Source organism: Watersipora subatra, chromosome 11 (genome assembly GCF_963576615.1).
Source record: "Watersipora subatra chromosome 11, tzWatSuba1.1, whole genome shotgun sequence".
Classification (NCBI taxonomy): Eukaryota; Metazoa; Bryozoa; class Gymnolaemata; order Cheilostomatida; family Watersiporidae; genus Watersipora; species Watersipora subatra.
Genome location: NC_088718.1, coordinates 33397612 through 33414225, shown reverse-complemented (window position 1 = coordinate 33414225; position 16614 = coordinate 33397612). Strand labels below are relative to the sequence as shown.

Genomic DNA, 16614 nt, shown 5'->3' with positions numbered 1-16614 from the left:
ACTAATAAAACATTTATTTCCTATTTAAAAAGCACAGATAAAAATATTTAATAAAATCAACACTATAATCTTACAAGGTTACACCAAATAGTTTTTATTTTATTATGTACTGGCAGCACAGAACCTTTTTAATAACTAGTCTTTACTCTATCTCAAATTCTACAATTAGAGCTCGATATGTTCAAACTTGGAAAAAAAGTCACAACCTGAAGAATATTTACTATAATAAGAGTCATGTCTGTCCATCTGTTTGAAGCAAAGCTAAGAGCATTAAGAAAAGCAATTACACTGCTCAAGTATCGAACCCGCATAGTTGCATTCCCAAAGCTAATAAGCCACCATCTTCCTACACAACCATCTTTCAACATCAAAAAATAATTGTCAACATACTTATTACACTTGACAATCTTTCATGGTGTACTGAATTCCAGCATAGTAAATGAAATAACATAAAACACGATTTGGTCATTCCCATATGTACATGTATATTTGCAGTAGCCTATTGAAAGCATTAAAAAAGAATTTGGTTAGAATCATTTGGAACTGAAAGTCCTATTGATGCAAAAATATCCTGTTGCTAAAATGAAAGAATAAATTTAGTAATAATTTGTTACATTTAACCTCGACATAATAAAAATGAAAGAGTAAGTCGTTTTTTAAAATAAAAATGACATTAAAATTTTGCAAGATAAAATTGAAGTCTAGCCATAGATGATAAACATTTACTAAAAATTATAACCAAACTGAGAAAATAGAAAAAAATTGTGATTACTCAAATCTTGCTACTTGTAGCTGATGACCTAATGTTGTGGCAGCAGTCACTGTTGTCTGTCATGTTGAAAAATTTATAAGATGGTATGAATGTGTTTTGTGGCTTATTAACTTATTGCGCACGGCTTTAGATATGCAAGGTATTGTTATAGCGAACGCTACTCCAGATGTCTTAAAGACACGCATATATCTAGTGTTCATCTTTAGCTATTTCACAGTGAATAGATCCATTTTTAACAAAACTTCATTTTGCTAGTCCTTTAAAGTATATAGATTATTTTTGAATTATGCATCATAATAAAATCTAAAATAGAAATCAACAGAAAAGTATAATAAATCAGTTAATATCATGAAATAGAGCGTTGAAATCAATTAGCATGAATTCTTTGGTCTAACCTTTGCAAGGTTTTACAAGTTTTATCAAAAGATTTCACAAAATAGTTTCTATAGGAAACAGGACATCGAAAGAAAACTTTAGATAAATTGAAAGTATTTCCTAAAAGGCCTTACCTAAAAATCCACAAAGATTGTTATGAATAATAGAAGTAAAATTAACTGTAAAACAATATAAATAAGCTCTGTACAATTACTGCGAGGTCAGGTCGGCTATGTACTTTCTGTACCAATCACAGAGCCCAACTGTCGAGTCCTTTGCGATCATCTGATGTACTGCCTCTCTTAGCTTCTTCTTGCTTACCTAAGTAAATATGTTAGAGTTGTCTTTTCATGCATACAGAGAAATGAGCATAGTTCTAGTTGTAAGGTTATATTAAATCATATTTACAGTGTCGTTCAAGTTAAAACAAGCTGCATTGTGAAGTTCTATCAATCTACTGCCAAATTTACACATTGTTAAGTCAATATTTCAGTTTATGTGATTCTACGCTAACCACTGTTTTATTAAAGTAGATGGTTTTTGCATATCGTGCTTGCTTTTATATTGAGCATGTTCATGGTTTCACAAAATGCATTTCAAGGCTAAATTTAATCATTTGATAACGGTTTTTGGTCTGGAACAAATTTAACAAAGTATAATGTATTCTTATAGGAATTTTTTGATACAATGTTCACATATGATAGTTTCAGTAGATCAAGCAAATGTTGGAATAGAGTAGCTTCCTGTTTTTGTGGTCTGGCAATATTTAAGAAAGACTACTTAATTTACTTAACTTGTTAAGTAAAGAAATGAATGTGCTGACCATTGTTTTTATATATCATTATATTACTTTATTATATTACTTTACTATATTACTTTATTATATAGCTTTATTATATTACTTTATTATACAGCTTTATTATATTACTTTATTATTTTACTTTATTATATTACTTTATTATACAGCTTTATTATATTACTTTACTATATTACTTTATTATACAGCTTTATTATATTACTTTATTATATTACTTTACTATATTACTTTATTATACAGCTTTATTATATTACTTTACTATATTACTTTATTATATTACTTTATTATATTACTTTATTATACAGCTTTATTATATTACTTTATTATATTACTTTATTATACAGCTTTATTATATTACTTTATTATATTACTTTATGGGCAATCATTTCATTTCAAATAAAAATGTTTTTAAAATTTTTACTATGATCATAATAAATAAGTACACATGGTTACTCTCCTTTTTAAAATACACTTTTTTCAACTATAAATATATTTAAACTCAAAGGTTAGATGTTAAATTTACCCTCCAATTTGGATGATGAACCTTTTGTCCGCATTTGCTGTTTTACATAAATTTTAGTAAAGCAAATTTTCTTATGCCCAAATTGTTTTTATGCCTGCCAGTATTGTGTTAATCCTAAAATGAACAACTGTCCTCTAGTATGAAAAACCTACTGCAGTGGTCTAAAGGTATAACATAAAGCCCAAAGTTATAATATCAATTCAAAAGCTGTAGCATGAAACCCAAAGGTATAACATGACGTCTAGAGCCATAATGTAAAATCTATGAGGTCTAAAGCTATAAAATTGAGGTCTAAAACTATAACAAGAAGCATAAAGCTACAAAAAAGCCTAAAGCTCTAACAAAGTCTTCAGCTATAACAAAGTATTTACCTTTCGAGAATTGTCAGTATAGTAAAGTTCTTCCATAAACATCAGTCTGCAGGGTCTCTGACTTTCATCCAACTATATTAACCAGAAGATTGCACACATTAGTATTAAATATGTTGTTTATTGCTGTTTAGTTTATCGCTGCTTTTAGCTCCATCGTATGATGTGCTTCAGGTTTACTGTTGAGCTTCAGAAATGCAACTTTTATGTATCACCTAAACTACTCTCTGATGCAAAAGAAATGAAAGTAATATACACTAATTTAACTGCTACCAACAGTAAGCCCAGCGATGTTTTTATCATCTTAAATCAGTTAGTCAGAAGGTGGGAGTTTAGGTGACTGGTTCTCTAGAACCGTACAGAGTTATAGAAACTTTGAAAGATAACATAGAACCTTGTGCAATGCTACTAGTAAAAGATGCATTAAAAATTAAAACCGACTATTGGTGGAGCCATCATTATTAATGAAACGTGTAAAGTGAAAACACTTCTGTGTGCCGTCACAGTAACCCATAAGTCACTTTTAAGTGTTTCTATTCACATTTAATGTCACTTCAAAGCAGGTAGAAGTGAAACCGAGGGATTGTTCTGTCCAGCTTTTAGAAGTCAAACTTTTTTGTCGTGCAGCTATAGCAGCTGATTAAATGGATTAAAGTAAAAGTATTTTGCTGTCGCGTGTAAAAGTGAAACCAGCTGCCACAAAACATGGAGTTTCAAAAAGTTTCAATATGTTGTGATGCTAGTGCAAGTCCTTCAACTGTACTACTATAAACTTTAATGCGACAAATAAATCGTCCAATGAGCATGAAGAATGCTGTGAGAAACTAGTGCAGCAAGTAAATATTCTTCTTTACTTACAGCTGAATCAAATGATGATCAAAATAAGTTTTAGATTTAACTCAAGCTCATTTGTACATTTACAATAGAAAAGAATCAAATCCTAACCTAATTTCCTACCTGATGTGTTGTGCTGTATGCAATTAGCTCTTTTTCTGTTGGTCTCACTACATGTCGTTTTAGCCTAAAACAGTTAAGTCTCTTACAACATGAACTACTGCAATGTGATACAGACACTAAACTAAAATTATTCTATAAAGATTCTTCTATAAAAATACAATTCTAGTAAAGGAATACAGGCAAATCTACCCGCTATGTCATTTCCTTAATATATCATTTCACTAATATGTTACTTTGTCGAATGACATCAAGCAAAGAGATTTTGACAGATGATTCAAGGCGCTTATTTTTGAGAAGTTGAAATAATTTCATCTGTCTGAAACTATTTTAAAGTAATTATACATATTTTTAATTATAAAATCACATTTTTTTGCATGTAAACCTAGTGTAAAAAGCATTGAAATACCACAGTTATTTTTAATAACATTTGCAATTCTTAAGATTATAAAAACTGATATAGCTTAGATCTTTCCCACATTTAACTGGCTAATTAGAATTGTAAAACAAACATTAAGCTTTTAAATTATATTTATGTGAACAATTACTTGCACTGTATTTGCACTGGTAGATTTTCATTTTTTATGAGATTCAAACTTTCAAATTTACAGATCATATTATCATAATTATTGCTATTATTAACAATATAAGTTAAGAAGGAGTATCATTGTACTTGAGGAAAAATTATCTAATCAATTACCAAAACCATTTCAGCAGATTAAGTTTCATTTCCTGAGTTTTTGAAAACTGTCTCATCTATGAGTTAAAAGGTTGTCAAAAGAAGATGTTATTGTGTTCTTATTACCACCCGATAGACTTGATTTTCAACATAGGTCTACTAGTTGCTAAACATATATTCTAACAAATCCTTACAAAATCCATAGATGTGGAGCTTATTGATGCAAGCTCCATTGATATAGAACTTGCAGTCAAGCCAAAACACACAAGAAGTTGCTGTTTTGTACTTTAAGGACATAAAATTTAAATTTGCTGTAACAATTCCACCTTTCGAAATATAAAGTTCTCAATTTCATAGCTTTCATCACATCATAGAAGTGAATTACACGGTCAGAAGTTGCTGTAAACATAGACACAGAACTTACTTGATACAGTAAGTCAGTTCATCACCATAGTAGTCATTGGTTGACCCAGCTATCACCTAAAAATAGACTTGTATATATTACGAACAAATTTTACTTGTCACAGCTAGTAGTCTCTACATTAGAATAATGTGATTGGTTTGATGTCAACGGGATTATATTTTCACCATTTATTTTAAACATGAATGTTTCAAGTTTCAACACAGTATCAGTCTGAAATTTTATGACCAACCACAGTTGTACAGAGCGTTACATTGTTAACATCTCTTTACCACTTTGAAGCTCAGTCTTGTGTACACAAGCAAGTCCTCTGATGCTAGACTGTGTTAACAACTTAACATCAACTGTTGAAGTACTTAGAAGAGCACAATTCCTTTTGGAGTGAATATCATCTCGAAGCTTTAAGCTTTAAAACTCCGGTAGGTTTTCAACTCAATGGAAAAAATCAAATCTAGGAAGTAGCCCTTTTTACACTCTTTGAACAAAGTGATATTTTAGAAATAACAGAAGAAACATAATGGTTGCAGTACACTGAGTCTGATAGAGTGTGTATATTTGTTATGAATAGAAAAACTAAGAGTTTTAGTGTGAAACTCTTGTCACTAAGAAAAGGAAGCTTTCTATAGCTTTGTCCAATTACAAGCATTCAACACCAAAAACTTCAATAAATGTGTTATCAGAAACTCATGTCCTATCAGCATCCATTTTTCATCTCTCGCTCTGGTGAACTGCCCTCAATATATTGGCAATACCTTGAGAGTTAGTACTTAAACAGACATTAAAGTTCTGAATTATACTAAAAACGCATCAAATCACCAAAACATTCAAACATGGCCAAAACTTTACAATCCTAGGGGGTAGGATCTTATTGGAAAACAACTCGCCAAATTATCTCGGTTTTAAGATTCAGTGTGTTAAAACAGTTAAGAAGCTAATAATAGCAGAGGTTGATAAAAGACAGCGTGTTTATGCTTACGATGGGCTCTGTGAATTGACCTTAGTTTCTGATCTCTAGATAGTACACATTAACTTCTGCATGCAGACAACTCACGCTTCCTCGAACTTCATTTTTACAGTAATCAATCATCCAGAGAGCATCGGAGTTTAAACAATTATTCGATGCCTCCATGTTTGTTCAAGGAATGATAGCTTTGACTAGTAGATGGTTCGCCTGACAGCAAACGCACGTAATGCTTGCACGTGAGTTTCGCACCAGTTTTCCACCCGACTTGCTAGGGTTTATAATAGTGCTGGGCACGGGTAGTAATACTCGTTAAACTCGCGGGTTTATCTTCTCTCGAGTATCGGGTAATAGAGATTTTGGGTATTCCGGTCCTTCGGGTTCGGGTTTTGACTTTCAAGTTCGGGTTTTGGTACACGGATCCGTCGGGTAGTGTTAACAAAAACTCGGTCTATTGCACCCTGCGCTCTTAGTCTGGGACCACAGGGCATCTCTGTGTCATTTTTGCTAAGGAGGCATGGCAATGGAGTTTAACGAGTCTTTAATTTAATAGATAAAATAAAATGTATCATACCTTATTTACTATGCCTACTAGAAATATTGTAGTCAAGAAGTGATTACTTGTCATTAAAAGGTGAGAAGAAATACTTACATCACATTTTCTTTGCGCAATTAGCCAAATCGGCTTTGTAAACTAATCTATGCCATTTCTAATACGGCGCGTGTTCGCTATCACCGATAACACATAGGTCCTAAGTCTGTTTCCGCTATCGCCTTGTTAAAAACAGCTATCAGCGTTGATAAAAGCAGTGAAAATTTAATAACTCTGTTTAAATTTATTACCACAGCTAGCTATTATGGATTACATAATTCATTATAACTAAGTTTTACTAAGCCAACAAGCCTTACTAACGGAAAAAGCCGATAATGTAAAGTTTTTTATGATATTTGGAGCACCATCTACAAAAAGTCAGAGGTACATAGAACATGCTTAAGTATTAAGCTACCATAGACCCTATCTTCTGCCACCTGTTGACACGAAAATGCCCTGTAGCCCCAGACTATCTTGACTGTTTAACAATCCACCTGTTAACGCTGCGAGTACGAATGTCAGTCAATAAAAACTATGAAAAATGATAAATAAATTGAAAAGAAATATAATTGCTTTGTAAATTTGAAGATATATCTGTTTAGAAAATTTAAACATAAAATCCATATCAATAAACCCGATACCCGAAAAACCCGTAGGCAAAAAAATACCCGAGCCTAGCACTACTAGCTACCCGATACTCGAAAAACCCGTACAGAAGGGGGCGGGTCTAAACCCGTTGACCAAGAAGTACTCGTGCTCAGCACTAGTTTATAAGTGATTCTGGAAGAACCACTGCTATTATTTTGCAGCATAGTACTCAATTTTGAATGCTCAGACTTTTCAATGTCCAGAAATAGCCTAGTATGTATTATTCCAAGCAAGCGAGGGTTGTCTGGGTTACCAAAGGGACTCTTTTACATTGAGTTATTCTTGAAGCTGTCTATACGACTACTAAACTAAACACGCTAAGAACATTTATTGGGACAAAATACCAGTTTTCAATCAAAATATTTGTTTGCTTTTGTCCAATGTAACTTTAATAAAATACACGACTTTTACACCTTCAGATGGCAGAAGTGATTGACAAAGCTGTATTAAGTTGCTAAGGACGTAGATACAATGGATCTTTGTATTTTATAGATCTGCTAAATGCTGTCTAAATTATTTGAAACTGGCTAGTTGAATATTTGTTAACAGTTTTTTATCAAAGTAATTGTTTTTTTATGATAGTTTCAATGCTTAAAAATAGTAGTACCAAGATTTGTTTTCTCTGTAACTAAAAACATTTTTCAAATAAAAATAAGCTAGCGTTGCTTTGTGAGATAGCAAGTTGTTCATCTTATTATACCATCGTTCTAATATCTTTAGCGCCGAGATATAGCTACACTGGCAGCAATGAAACATTTTTAAAGCCTTTTGGTACAAAAGTTGCTTTCTCCATGTAAGCTGGAAATAATAAACGATAATATTTCAATTCTCTTCATAATAGCAAACTTTTAACACATTTATCTAGGTAAACTGTGGTTGCTGATTATTTAGGTAAATATTATTTATTGACTTCAGTATAGCTAGCAGTATGCCTGGTTTGGCCTAGGATTTGTTTCATTTGTAATCAGATAGCCCATAGGATAGTGTTTCAGAGGCTAGTTCACAGGAGCTAGATAGTTTTAAATCCAAATTATTCTAGCGACATGGTGGAAGAAGTAGAGCATATGCATGGAAAGGTTAGATGAAATCAGCCAAAAGATGTGGATACGCATAACGTTTACTGCGACTAACAGAGGCAAGCATGCACATACATACTCACTAATTCTGCTCTTTAGCTCTGCACCACCAGTTTAAACCCACAGCAGTGATTATTTTGCTTTTTCAATATGATGCTTTATGCCTACTAGCATGTCTTCAATAGCAGAGTTACTTTTCCACTACCCTCTTAATGCATAGATTTACAACCAACAAAGTTGTCTCAAAAATTCATAGTTATGTTTCTTGAACCAATATAATATACATTTGAGAATTGTTTGGGGACATAAACTTACCGATATGTCATCAATAGCAGGGTGCTTTGACATGGCCTCTTCTATAGGTCCAGGATATATAACATCTCCCAGGACTTTGAATCTAATAGCATCTGCTGTTCTACCTTTGATGATGAATGTGCCATCTTCATACATCATTCCCATATCTCTACATACAGATAGTTTGCCTTCACGATAGAGGTTTAATAAAAATAATGATTATTATAACATTACAAACACTATGGGTACTAGCATTTAATTGAACTGATGGCATTTGCAATCTTCCCTCTATGTAACATAAACTAGCAGTAAATCCCGAATTTATTTTATTTGAATATGATCGTGTGTAGATTTTCAACACAAACAGCTACACTGTTTTCACAATAACAATCCAGTATCAGTTTCATAAAAGGCAGTTGTCCTTTATGCATGCCAAAGTACATTCTTGAATTGCTTGTCAGATGAGTGTTTTAACTTTAAGAGGCTAGTGCTCTGAAACCAGATGGAAGTTTAAAACCACATAATATTAGCAAACTGACAGAAGGCACGGAGCATAAGCGTTTGTAGCTTGGATGAGCACATACGCTCACATGCACGCACACAATGACAATGTGTAATTTAATAATATAAATAGATATATTATAGTTTGTGATGAAGTTCAAATGAATTCAGACTTTAGAGCAACTGACTAAGGAGCTGAATGTCTTGAGTTCAATTCCATTGCAAAGCAATCCTTTATTTTATCTTTTAATTTTGGTCTCAGACAGACAGATGGAATCTTATAGTAGATAAGATAATAACACAAATAATTTCAGTTCTATAAATAGAAAGATTGTAGGAATCACTCAATTTCTTATTTTTGCAAAGACAGTTAATAATCAAGGCGCAGAAAAATTCTCACAATGCATTCCTACCCTGTTTTAACAAATCCATCTTCAGTGAAGAGATCTTTTGTCAATTGCTCTTGTTTCCTGTATTCTTTCAATTGACTGTAGGTTTTCACTTGCACCATGCCATCTTTACCAATGTCCACCACCTCACCATTTGTGTCAACAATCCTTAACTAACAAAAAAACAAAACAGAATTTAGCTTGATTTCCTAAGGCTACTGCATATTTGTACAGAGAATGCTAAATTATCAGTAAGCACTGTACAAGTGAAAAGGTTTACAGCCTTGAAAACGGAAAAAAAAAAAAAATTAATTGGAGTTTTCAGAATTTTTTGGTATGTAGTGTTTACTACTATTTATGTAATATAAATAAAATTTATTTGCTATGTTCTTCAGATAACCTCTGAATATATTAAAGATATCTAAAAAGTAAAAACTTTGAACAGCTATAACAAAGATTTAACGACTGAGGTGGAGCATGGCTGACAAATTTTGCTATACAGGTCAACACACCTCTTGTCACGTATATAATTGTGCTTAGACATGGTTGAGCGCATTATTTAATCAATTGTGTCAAAAACATGTTCATAGATGTTTTGAAAAAAGTATATTTATTTAATGTGTTTCTTAAAAATTTCAGACCCTTCCTTATAGTACTTCAAGGAATATAATAGTGCATCAATTTATGTCCCCATTTGTGGTCTAAACACTCTGCAAACTCTGATTTTAAAGGTTTGATATACATGTATAACAAAACAAACATTTAGGAGAGCTGGTATCTCAGCGAGGCTTCTAGCTTGCCACAGAAAAAAATTGGTTATTCAACACGATGTAGGCCTTCACCTTTTAACATGACAAAATAAATAATGCATTGAGCATTATTTAAAAATGCTAATAAAAAATGTATGTAGATTACAAAAGATATTGTAAACTAAAACCAAAACTTGACATGAAATCAGGAGTTGCTTTCTTCTGCTAAATAGGTAATACCTATAAGTGTTGAACTTCACCGTCAGTATTAAATGTTACAAACCTGTGTGTTAGGCTTTACCACAAGTCTGGCTTGCATACGGGCTTCTTCACCTTCCTCCGTGTCATATAGTGATGTCGTAGCAATAATGAACGTCTCTGTCATTCCATAAGCAGTCTAAAGAAGTATGGAAAAAGTAAAAATGAGCAGACACACTCTTTTCCTAATAAATACATTCTAAAAATTTTTTTAATTAATCGAGTCAGTTTTCAAAAATCAATATTCGATCTTTGGAGTTTTTCTCAAATAATCAGTTTATATTATTTCTTCATAAATGTTTTCAAGCTGTTTGTAGTTCATTCAAACCGTAAGAAATTTTAAGAATATTAAGGCTTTTATTAAGCATTCAAATTTCAGAACCTATGCTAATGATATTATGCACTGGCAGCATATTATGCACATAAACATAGATATATGTATAAATATACATATAAGTCAGATGAGTGAGTATATATAAATAACCAAATGGACAAACAGAAACAAATAAATAGATACATATACATATATCAACAAACATATAAATAAATATATTAATAGAAATATAAATACATGAATACATTAGTAAATACCCATATAGATAAATATATTCATAAATAAACACATTAATAATAAGCAAACAAACATGTTATTAAATATTTAACTAAATTAATATTTTAATATATATAAATAAACATATTAATAATTATGTTGATAAACATGTGAAAAAAATAAAAAATACACTAATAAATATATAAATAAGTGAATATAATAATAAATATATAAACAAATAAAATAGTTAAATAATATAAATAACTAAATTTAACAATAAATTTAAAAAAATATATATATATACACGTATATATTTATATAATGGATAAGTAATCAGGCCTACTGCTAACAGCACTCTACGCTCTGAAAATCGTGGAGTGTTATAAATAACTAGATGTGTTGAAATGGCTATTTCAACTCATCTATAACAGAGCTTATCAGAAAATGTTGATGATCCACTGGAAGACAGAACTAGAGGCGAAGGGAATAAAGCTGGTGGATGTAATAATCAGGTGTGGTATCTATCAAGGTGACTCCTTATCAGCAGTACTTTTCTGCATATATGTAAACCCTTTAAGCAATATGCTGGAGGAGATTAAAAATGTGGGTAAGTTTAAGTGTGGCACCAAAATAAACCATCTCTTCTGGATGGATGAGATGTAAAAGCTTTCTGCACTCCCAGTCAGAGAAACAAAATCATTTTTAATGAAGAATCAATAACTCTTGATTACTAGCCCAAAAAATTGGCATTAAGCAAATTAAAAAGCATAGGCAATGAGGAGCAAACAGTGTGGGAAGAAACATAGTTCTCTTCTTACAAAGGCCATCCCTTGAAAGATTTCCCTCAAGTTCTCTTTGAAGCCTCTGGAGACAATCTGTGACCCGTTTAAGAAAAACTTTATTGGTGGAAAGTCAAATTTGTCATTTATAATGCAGTTTCTGATCATGGTACTGACTGAGCCTGGAATCATCAAGTACTGAACTCTGCAACAAAATACCAAAGAATATTGTTTTTTTTATCATTATGTAGCTGTGGAATCTTCACACACAACTTGTACCACATAACTCCTTTTAACTTTCTTACTTGTCAATCTACTTCCTAGCATGAAGCTCTGCTAGTTGGCAAGTTGCTATACATGAAGAGTTTAGAATAACAAAAATAACTCAACATACTGTAAAAACTCTATTAGAATTCTATGGCGCTCTATTTTGCAACTCTTTCCTATAGTGACATTTTATTAGACTGATGATCTAATTTTTCGACTACCCTAAGACATTTATGTTTTCGCCTCATCTAGCTTTCGCGTTTTTGCGGAGTCATCCTCTTGCAAAAATCTCATGAGCGAAACTAAACTATCATAACGAACGAGCAAAAACACGGGATTAAATAGCTTTTTTCATTGATAGTCCAAGAAACAAATGGCAGCAAGCGATCAAATTGCATTATCGATCTCGCCCACACAATTCTACCTGCGATTCACAATTACAAACTAGTCCCAAATTGAAAATATTTTTCTTACCGGTGAACCGAACCTGAGGAATCTAATTATGTTTGTTCCACTGCATTTGTTTTTACATCACTATATTTTCGCCCTCATCAGAGCTACGAAATTAAGTTGCAGCGAAATTTTATACTGCATGCTACTCATGAAACTAAATACTAGCGAAATATAAGTGAAATAGGGTGCCCATTAGAATTTTGAGCAAATAAATTAACTCTTTTCCGGTTGAAGCAAAGCTAATGTCACCTATATTTTGCATTTTTCTTCGAGTGGAGTGACATTAATGTCTTTGACATCAGGTTTTCTGTTAAACCATTTTTGTAGGCAATGATAAATCAAACCAAATTAGACAAGGAACTACTTTGTTTAACAAAAAATATTACTCCAATACAGTTATAAACTATTTCAATGGTGGTGCTTTCAAAGTTTTATCGAAAATAAATTGTGAAGCTTTGGAGTCGGAAAATGGACTTTGGTATACCACAAAAATGGTGGCTATTAGATTGTTTAGTGTTCCTCAAGAGTATTCTCATCCTTCATAAAAAACATCTTAATGTCTTCAGGTAAGATTTTAAACCACATTATGGATGGTTCTGAAGACAATGTATCTGATTTAGACTTGAATGACCTCAAATCAGAGTGCAGTTTTGATGATTGCGACAGTCGGTTTTCTTTTATACACCGTCACTAAAGCCATGGCAACAACAAAAGAATCAATTGTTATTTATTTAACCGAGTCATTAGTAATATCATTATGCAGACACTTTTCTACCGATCACTCTCAATTACGGGTTCATAAAAATCAAAATAGGTCAAAGTGGCTGCCAAATAAAGGTAGCGTTCAAATGAAAGGTTGTGCCATATTTTTCAACCCTTTTCCTATAGCGGTGTTCTACATGTATTAAAAGTGACGCTCAAATAAAGTGGCATTTTAAAAGAGGTTTTACGGTAGCTAAATAACTTAAAACAACAAAGATGACTTGACATTAGCAAAGTTTAATAGCCTCTTTTTGGTCTCTGACTAATTAATACTACTTTACTAAATGCTAATTAAAGTTTAAACAATATTGTTGTTTCATTGGAATATTTAAAAACAAATAAAAAGTAATATTTTCAAAACTAAGCTAAAGACCTCAGTCAATGACTGCTTTTTGAGATCTACATGGTGAAGAGAATCTGTCCAAGTAATGTGTTTGGTTTACTTTAAGTAGTATACCACCACTTAAAGATCATAATTCTAGATGACTCACCCTTCATCAATAACACCCTGAGTGATGACCTTGTTACTCTCACTGAGAGGAACATCCTCTCTGATGTCTGGTATAAAGACACACTTGGAAACTTTACCTGCGAGCACCCATGCTGCGCAAGAATAGCTTATCATTTCATCTATGTTGGGGTTCATCGTCAGCATCGGCTGCAATGAATTTTGAGTTTTAAACACTGTCAATGACATAAGATATACTTGTCTTCCATAAACATTCCATTTAACAACAATTCAGAAAAGATTTCCAACAATAAAAAGCATGTAGGTCTAGAGCTTATATAATAAATAACAGAGATGGTTTCAGAGTTTTCTTTCAGCTAAAATGCGGAGAGTTTTACTCTAAAATGCTGCTACTTCTCTCCAACAATGAGATAATATGATAAACTGCTAAGGAAGTATGACAAGGTAAAAAAAGGAAGTAATTTTTTCTTTCATATTCAACACAAAAGTATTTTTCGTTATAGCTCTCAATTCTTAAAAATTTACATGCCAACTGAGAAAGGTTTTTACATGTTAGCAGTTTGCATTATTTGTTTTAAAATGTTGTCAAGCTGTTTATATGTTCATTCATATCATAAAGAATTAAACAAAATTATAATTAATGAACTTTTATTAAACACTCATATACTGACAACACATACACACGAGCATATACTGTGTATATATATATATATATATATATATATATATATATATATATATATCTACTATATAAACGGCAATCATTGTCTGTGTGTGTGTCCACTTTATAGAGTACCGTACTTTTCGGACTATTAGCCGCTACTAGGTACCTAGGGCGCATTAACGGGGATCTCCGGTTAGTGCGCCTGTATACATAACCTATTCATCTTTTTTACACAAAAATCACGTGATCTCTGGTTAGCGTGGCTCTTTACGGTGCCCAACGACACTGTTCCCTTTTAAACAGCAAAGTTGCTGTCGTGTTAAATTGCACCGTCCTGAGTTCTACAGCTATACAAATGTACTACTTATTAAATAAAATAAATTAATGAGTATAGTAATTTACATGCAATTAATATTTACCGCCAACGTGTACCGAGAAGGTCACGTAAACGTTTGTTTCTTGCGGTCACTGAAAAAAGCGTTGTTTTCACGTACTAAATTTCCACATCAAAAAGGTAAGTACTTCTTATTCAATGTTCTATTGTCTATGAAATGCTACACCTCCACTACTTAAAACTTTGTATTTGCAACCATTCGTGATAGTAAGTATGTTCATTTCCTTCCGCAGCTGACTTACTTTTACTTTTTTTCCAGTTATGAGTACCACAGAACTACAGCTACTACAGAACTTGCGCCGGCACTCCGAGCGTTGCGATAGGTAACGGTGAGCAGAAAGTGAGCAGCATATATTACAAAAAAGCACACAATCTCATGCACTTTTAGAAATGCTTGAAGCTGCACAATGCCTCCCAAAAAGCCTACTGCCCAAACACAAGAACAGATTGATTCCCTTAGAAAAAAAGACCGAATTCGCAAAGCAGCAGCTAGATGAGCAGAAACTGCAGAGCAAACACAGCTACACCCACAGCGAAAGAGAACTGCTACTGCAACTGCTAGATGTGCAGAAACTACAGAGCAAACACAGGTACATCGAGAGCAGGCCAAAATAAATGCTGCAGCTGCTAGAAGTGCAGAGACTGCTGAGCCGACCCAGCAGCAACTCAAACCGCTCAGAGCAGACACTACAGCGGCCAGATGTGCAGAAACCTCCAAGCAGATGCAGCGGCGACAAAAACATGATGCACTAGCTACAACAGCTGCTCGGCAAGCTGAATTTTCAGAGCAGATGAAACGGCGACAACAGCAATATGCACTAACTACAGCAGCTGCTACCAGGCGCCGTGTATGGGCAGAAAACTTTGCACTTGACTACAGTCCTGCAACACAGTCTAGGGCCGAATTTTTCTACGGGACGAATGTCCAAAAATGCTCCAGATGTAATGCCTTACGTTGGAAAGGCGAGAGGCCATATATGTAATTTATATAGTAGATTTTATTGATAATAAATTTTATCAACACAACCACATTACTGCTGCACAGTTTGTATATACCATGTCAAAACACAGGCAATAGACGAAGAACTGGTGAGTCATGATTAGTGTTTTAAACATGTAGAAGTCTCGATTCAATAAATACTGGCAATAGCTTAGCAGTGCAAAAGCAAAATATTTTCCAGAATTTCTTAAAATAAATATGTAAAACTTTTCAATACTGCTAGTTTGAAAAACTTCAGTTTGCTTAGCAATGTCAAGTTCATTATCATTTCTGTGTACAAAATTAGGACAACTTCGATTTGAGTGGTTCGAGACTGATGTATTGTAGACTAGCTGTAGAGCACATTGCATATTTTCATTGTTCTTTCCAACATTATTGACATGTATGTCTGCATATGTGTATGCAGTCTGATCAGCACAGAAATTTCAGTAGATTGCATATTTGGAGTTGTTTTACAATATGAAAGATAACTCTCAATAAAACTATTGCTTTACGTAAATCTGTCCCAAACACGGGTAATGCAGCTAGTATATATATAATTTCTATCATGTGATGATTAACCAACAGCTAAATACTCTCCATATTACACATTATACTATAAATGTACTGTATATAGTATAATTTATACTATGAAGGTTTGTATATATATATATGATATGTGTATCACTCGTATCAATATCACTTGTATCAATATAACTTGTATCAATATTGATATATTAATAATGTTTATATGTATATTGATTTCATGATATGTAATATTAACATATATATATATATACATATATATATATATATATATATATATATATATATATATATATATATATATATATATATATATATATATATATACATGTATATATATATATATACATATACATATATACATAAATGTATAT

At 32.5% G+C, this 16614-nt stretch overlaps 1 protein-coding gene across 2 annotated transcripts in view; it reads right to left on the bottom strand.

Annotated features, from left to right (window-relative positions):
• Positions 1 to 472: 472 nt before the first annotated feature.
• LOC137408749 (putative acyl-CoA synthetase YngI) overlaps positions 473 to 16614 on the bottom strand; it is a 28707-nt gene continuing 12565 nt past the window's right edge. For both annotated transcript variants that reach the window (XM_068095332.1, XM_068095333.1), the window contains 9 exons: positions 13680 to 13846; positions 11746 to 11911; positions 10403 to 10516; positions 9395 to 9543; positions 8502 to 8649; positions 4913 to 4968; positions 3813 to 3876; positions 2859 to 2930; positions 473 to 1468 (listed from right to left, as the gene is read on the bottom strand). In XM_068095332.1, coding sequence (XP_067951433.1) covers positions 1358 to 1468; positions 2859 to 2930; positions 3813 to 3876; positions 4913 to 4968; positions 8502 to 8649; positions 9395 to 9543; positions 10403 to 10516; positions 11746 to 11911; positions 13680 to 13846 — 1047 coding nt within the window. In that variant the 3' untranslated portion in view covers positions 473 to 1357. The remainder of the gene's footprint in view (positions 1469 to 2858; positions 2931 to 3812; positions 3877 to 4912; positions 4969 to 8501; positions 8650 to 9394; positions 9544 to 10402; positions 10517 to 11745; positions 11912 to 13679; positions 13847 to 16614) is intronic.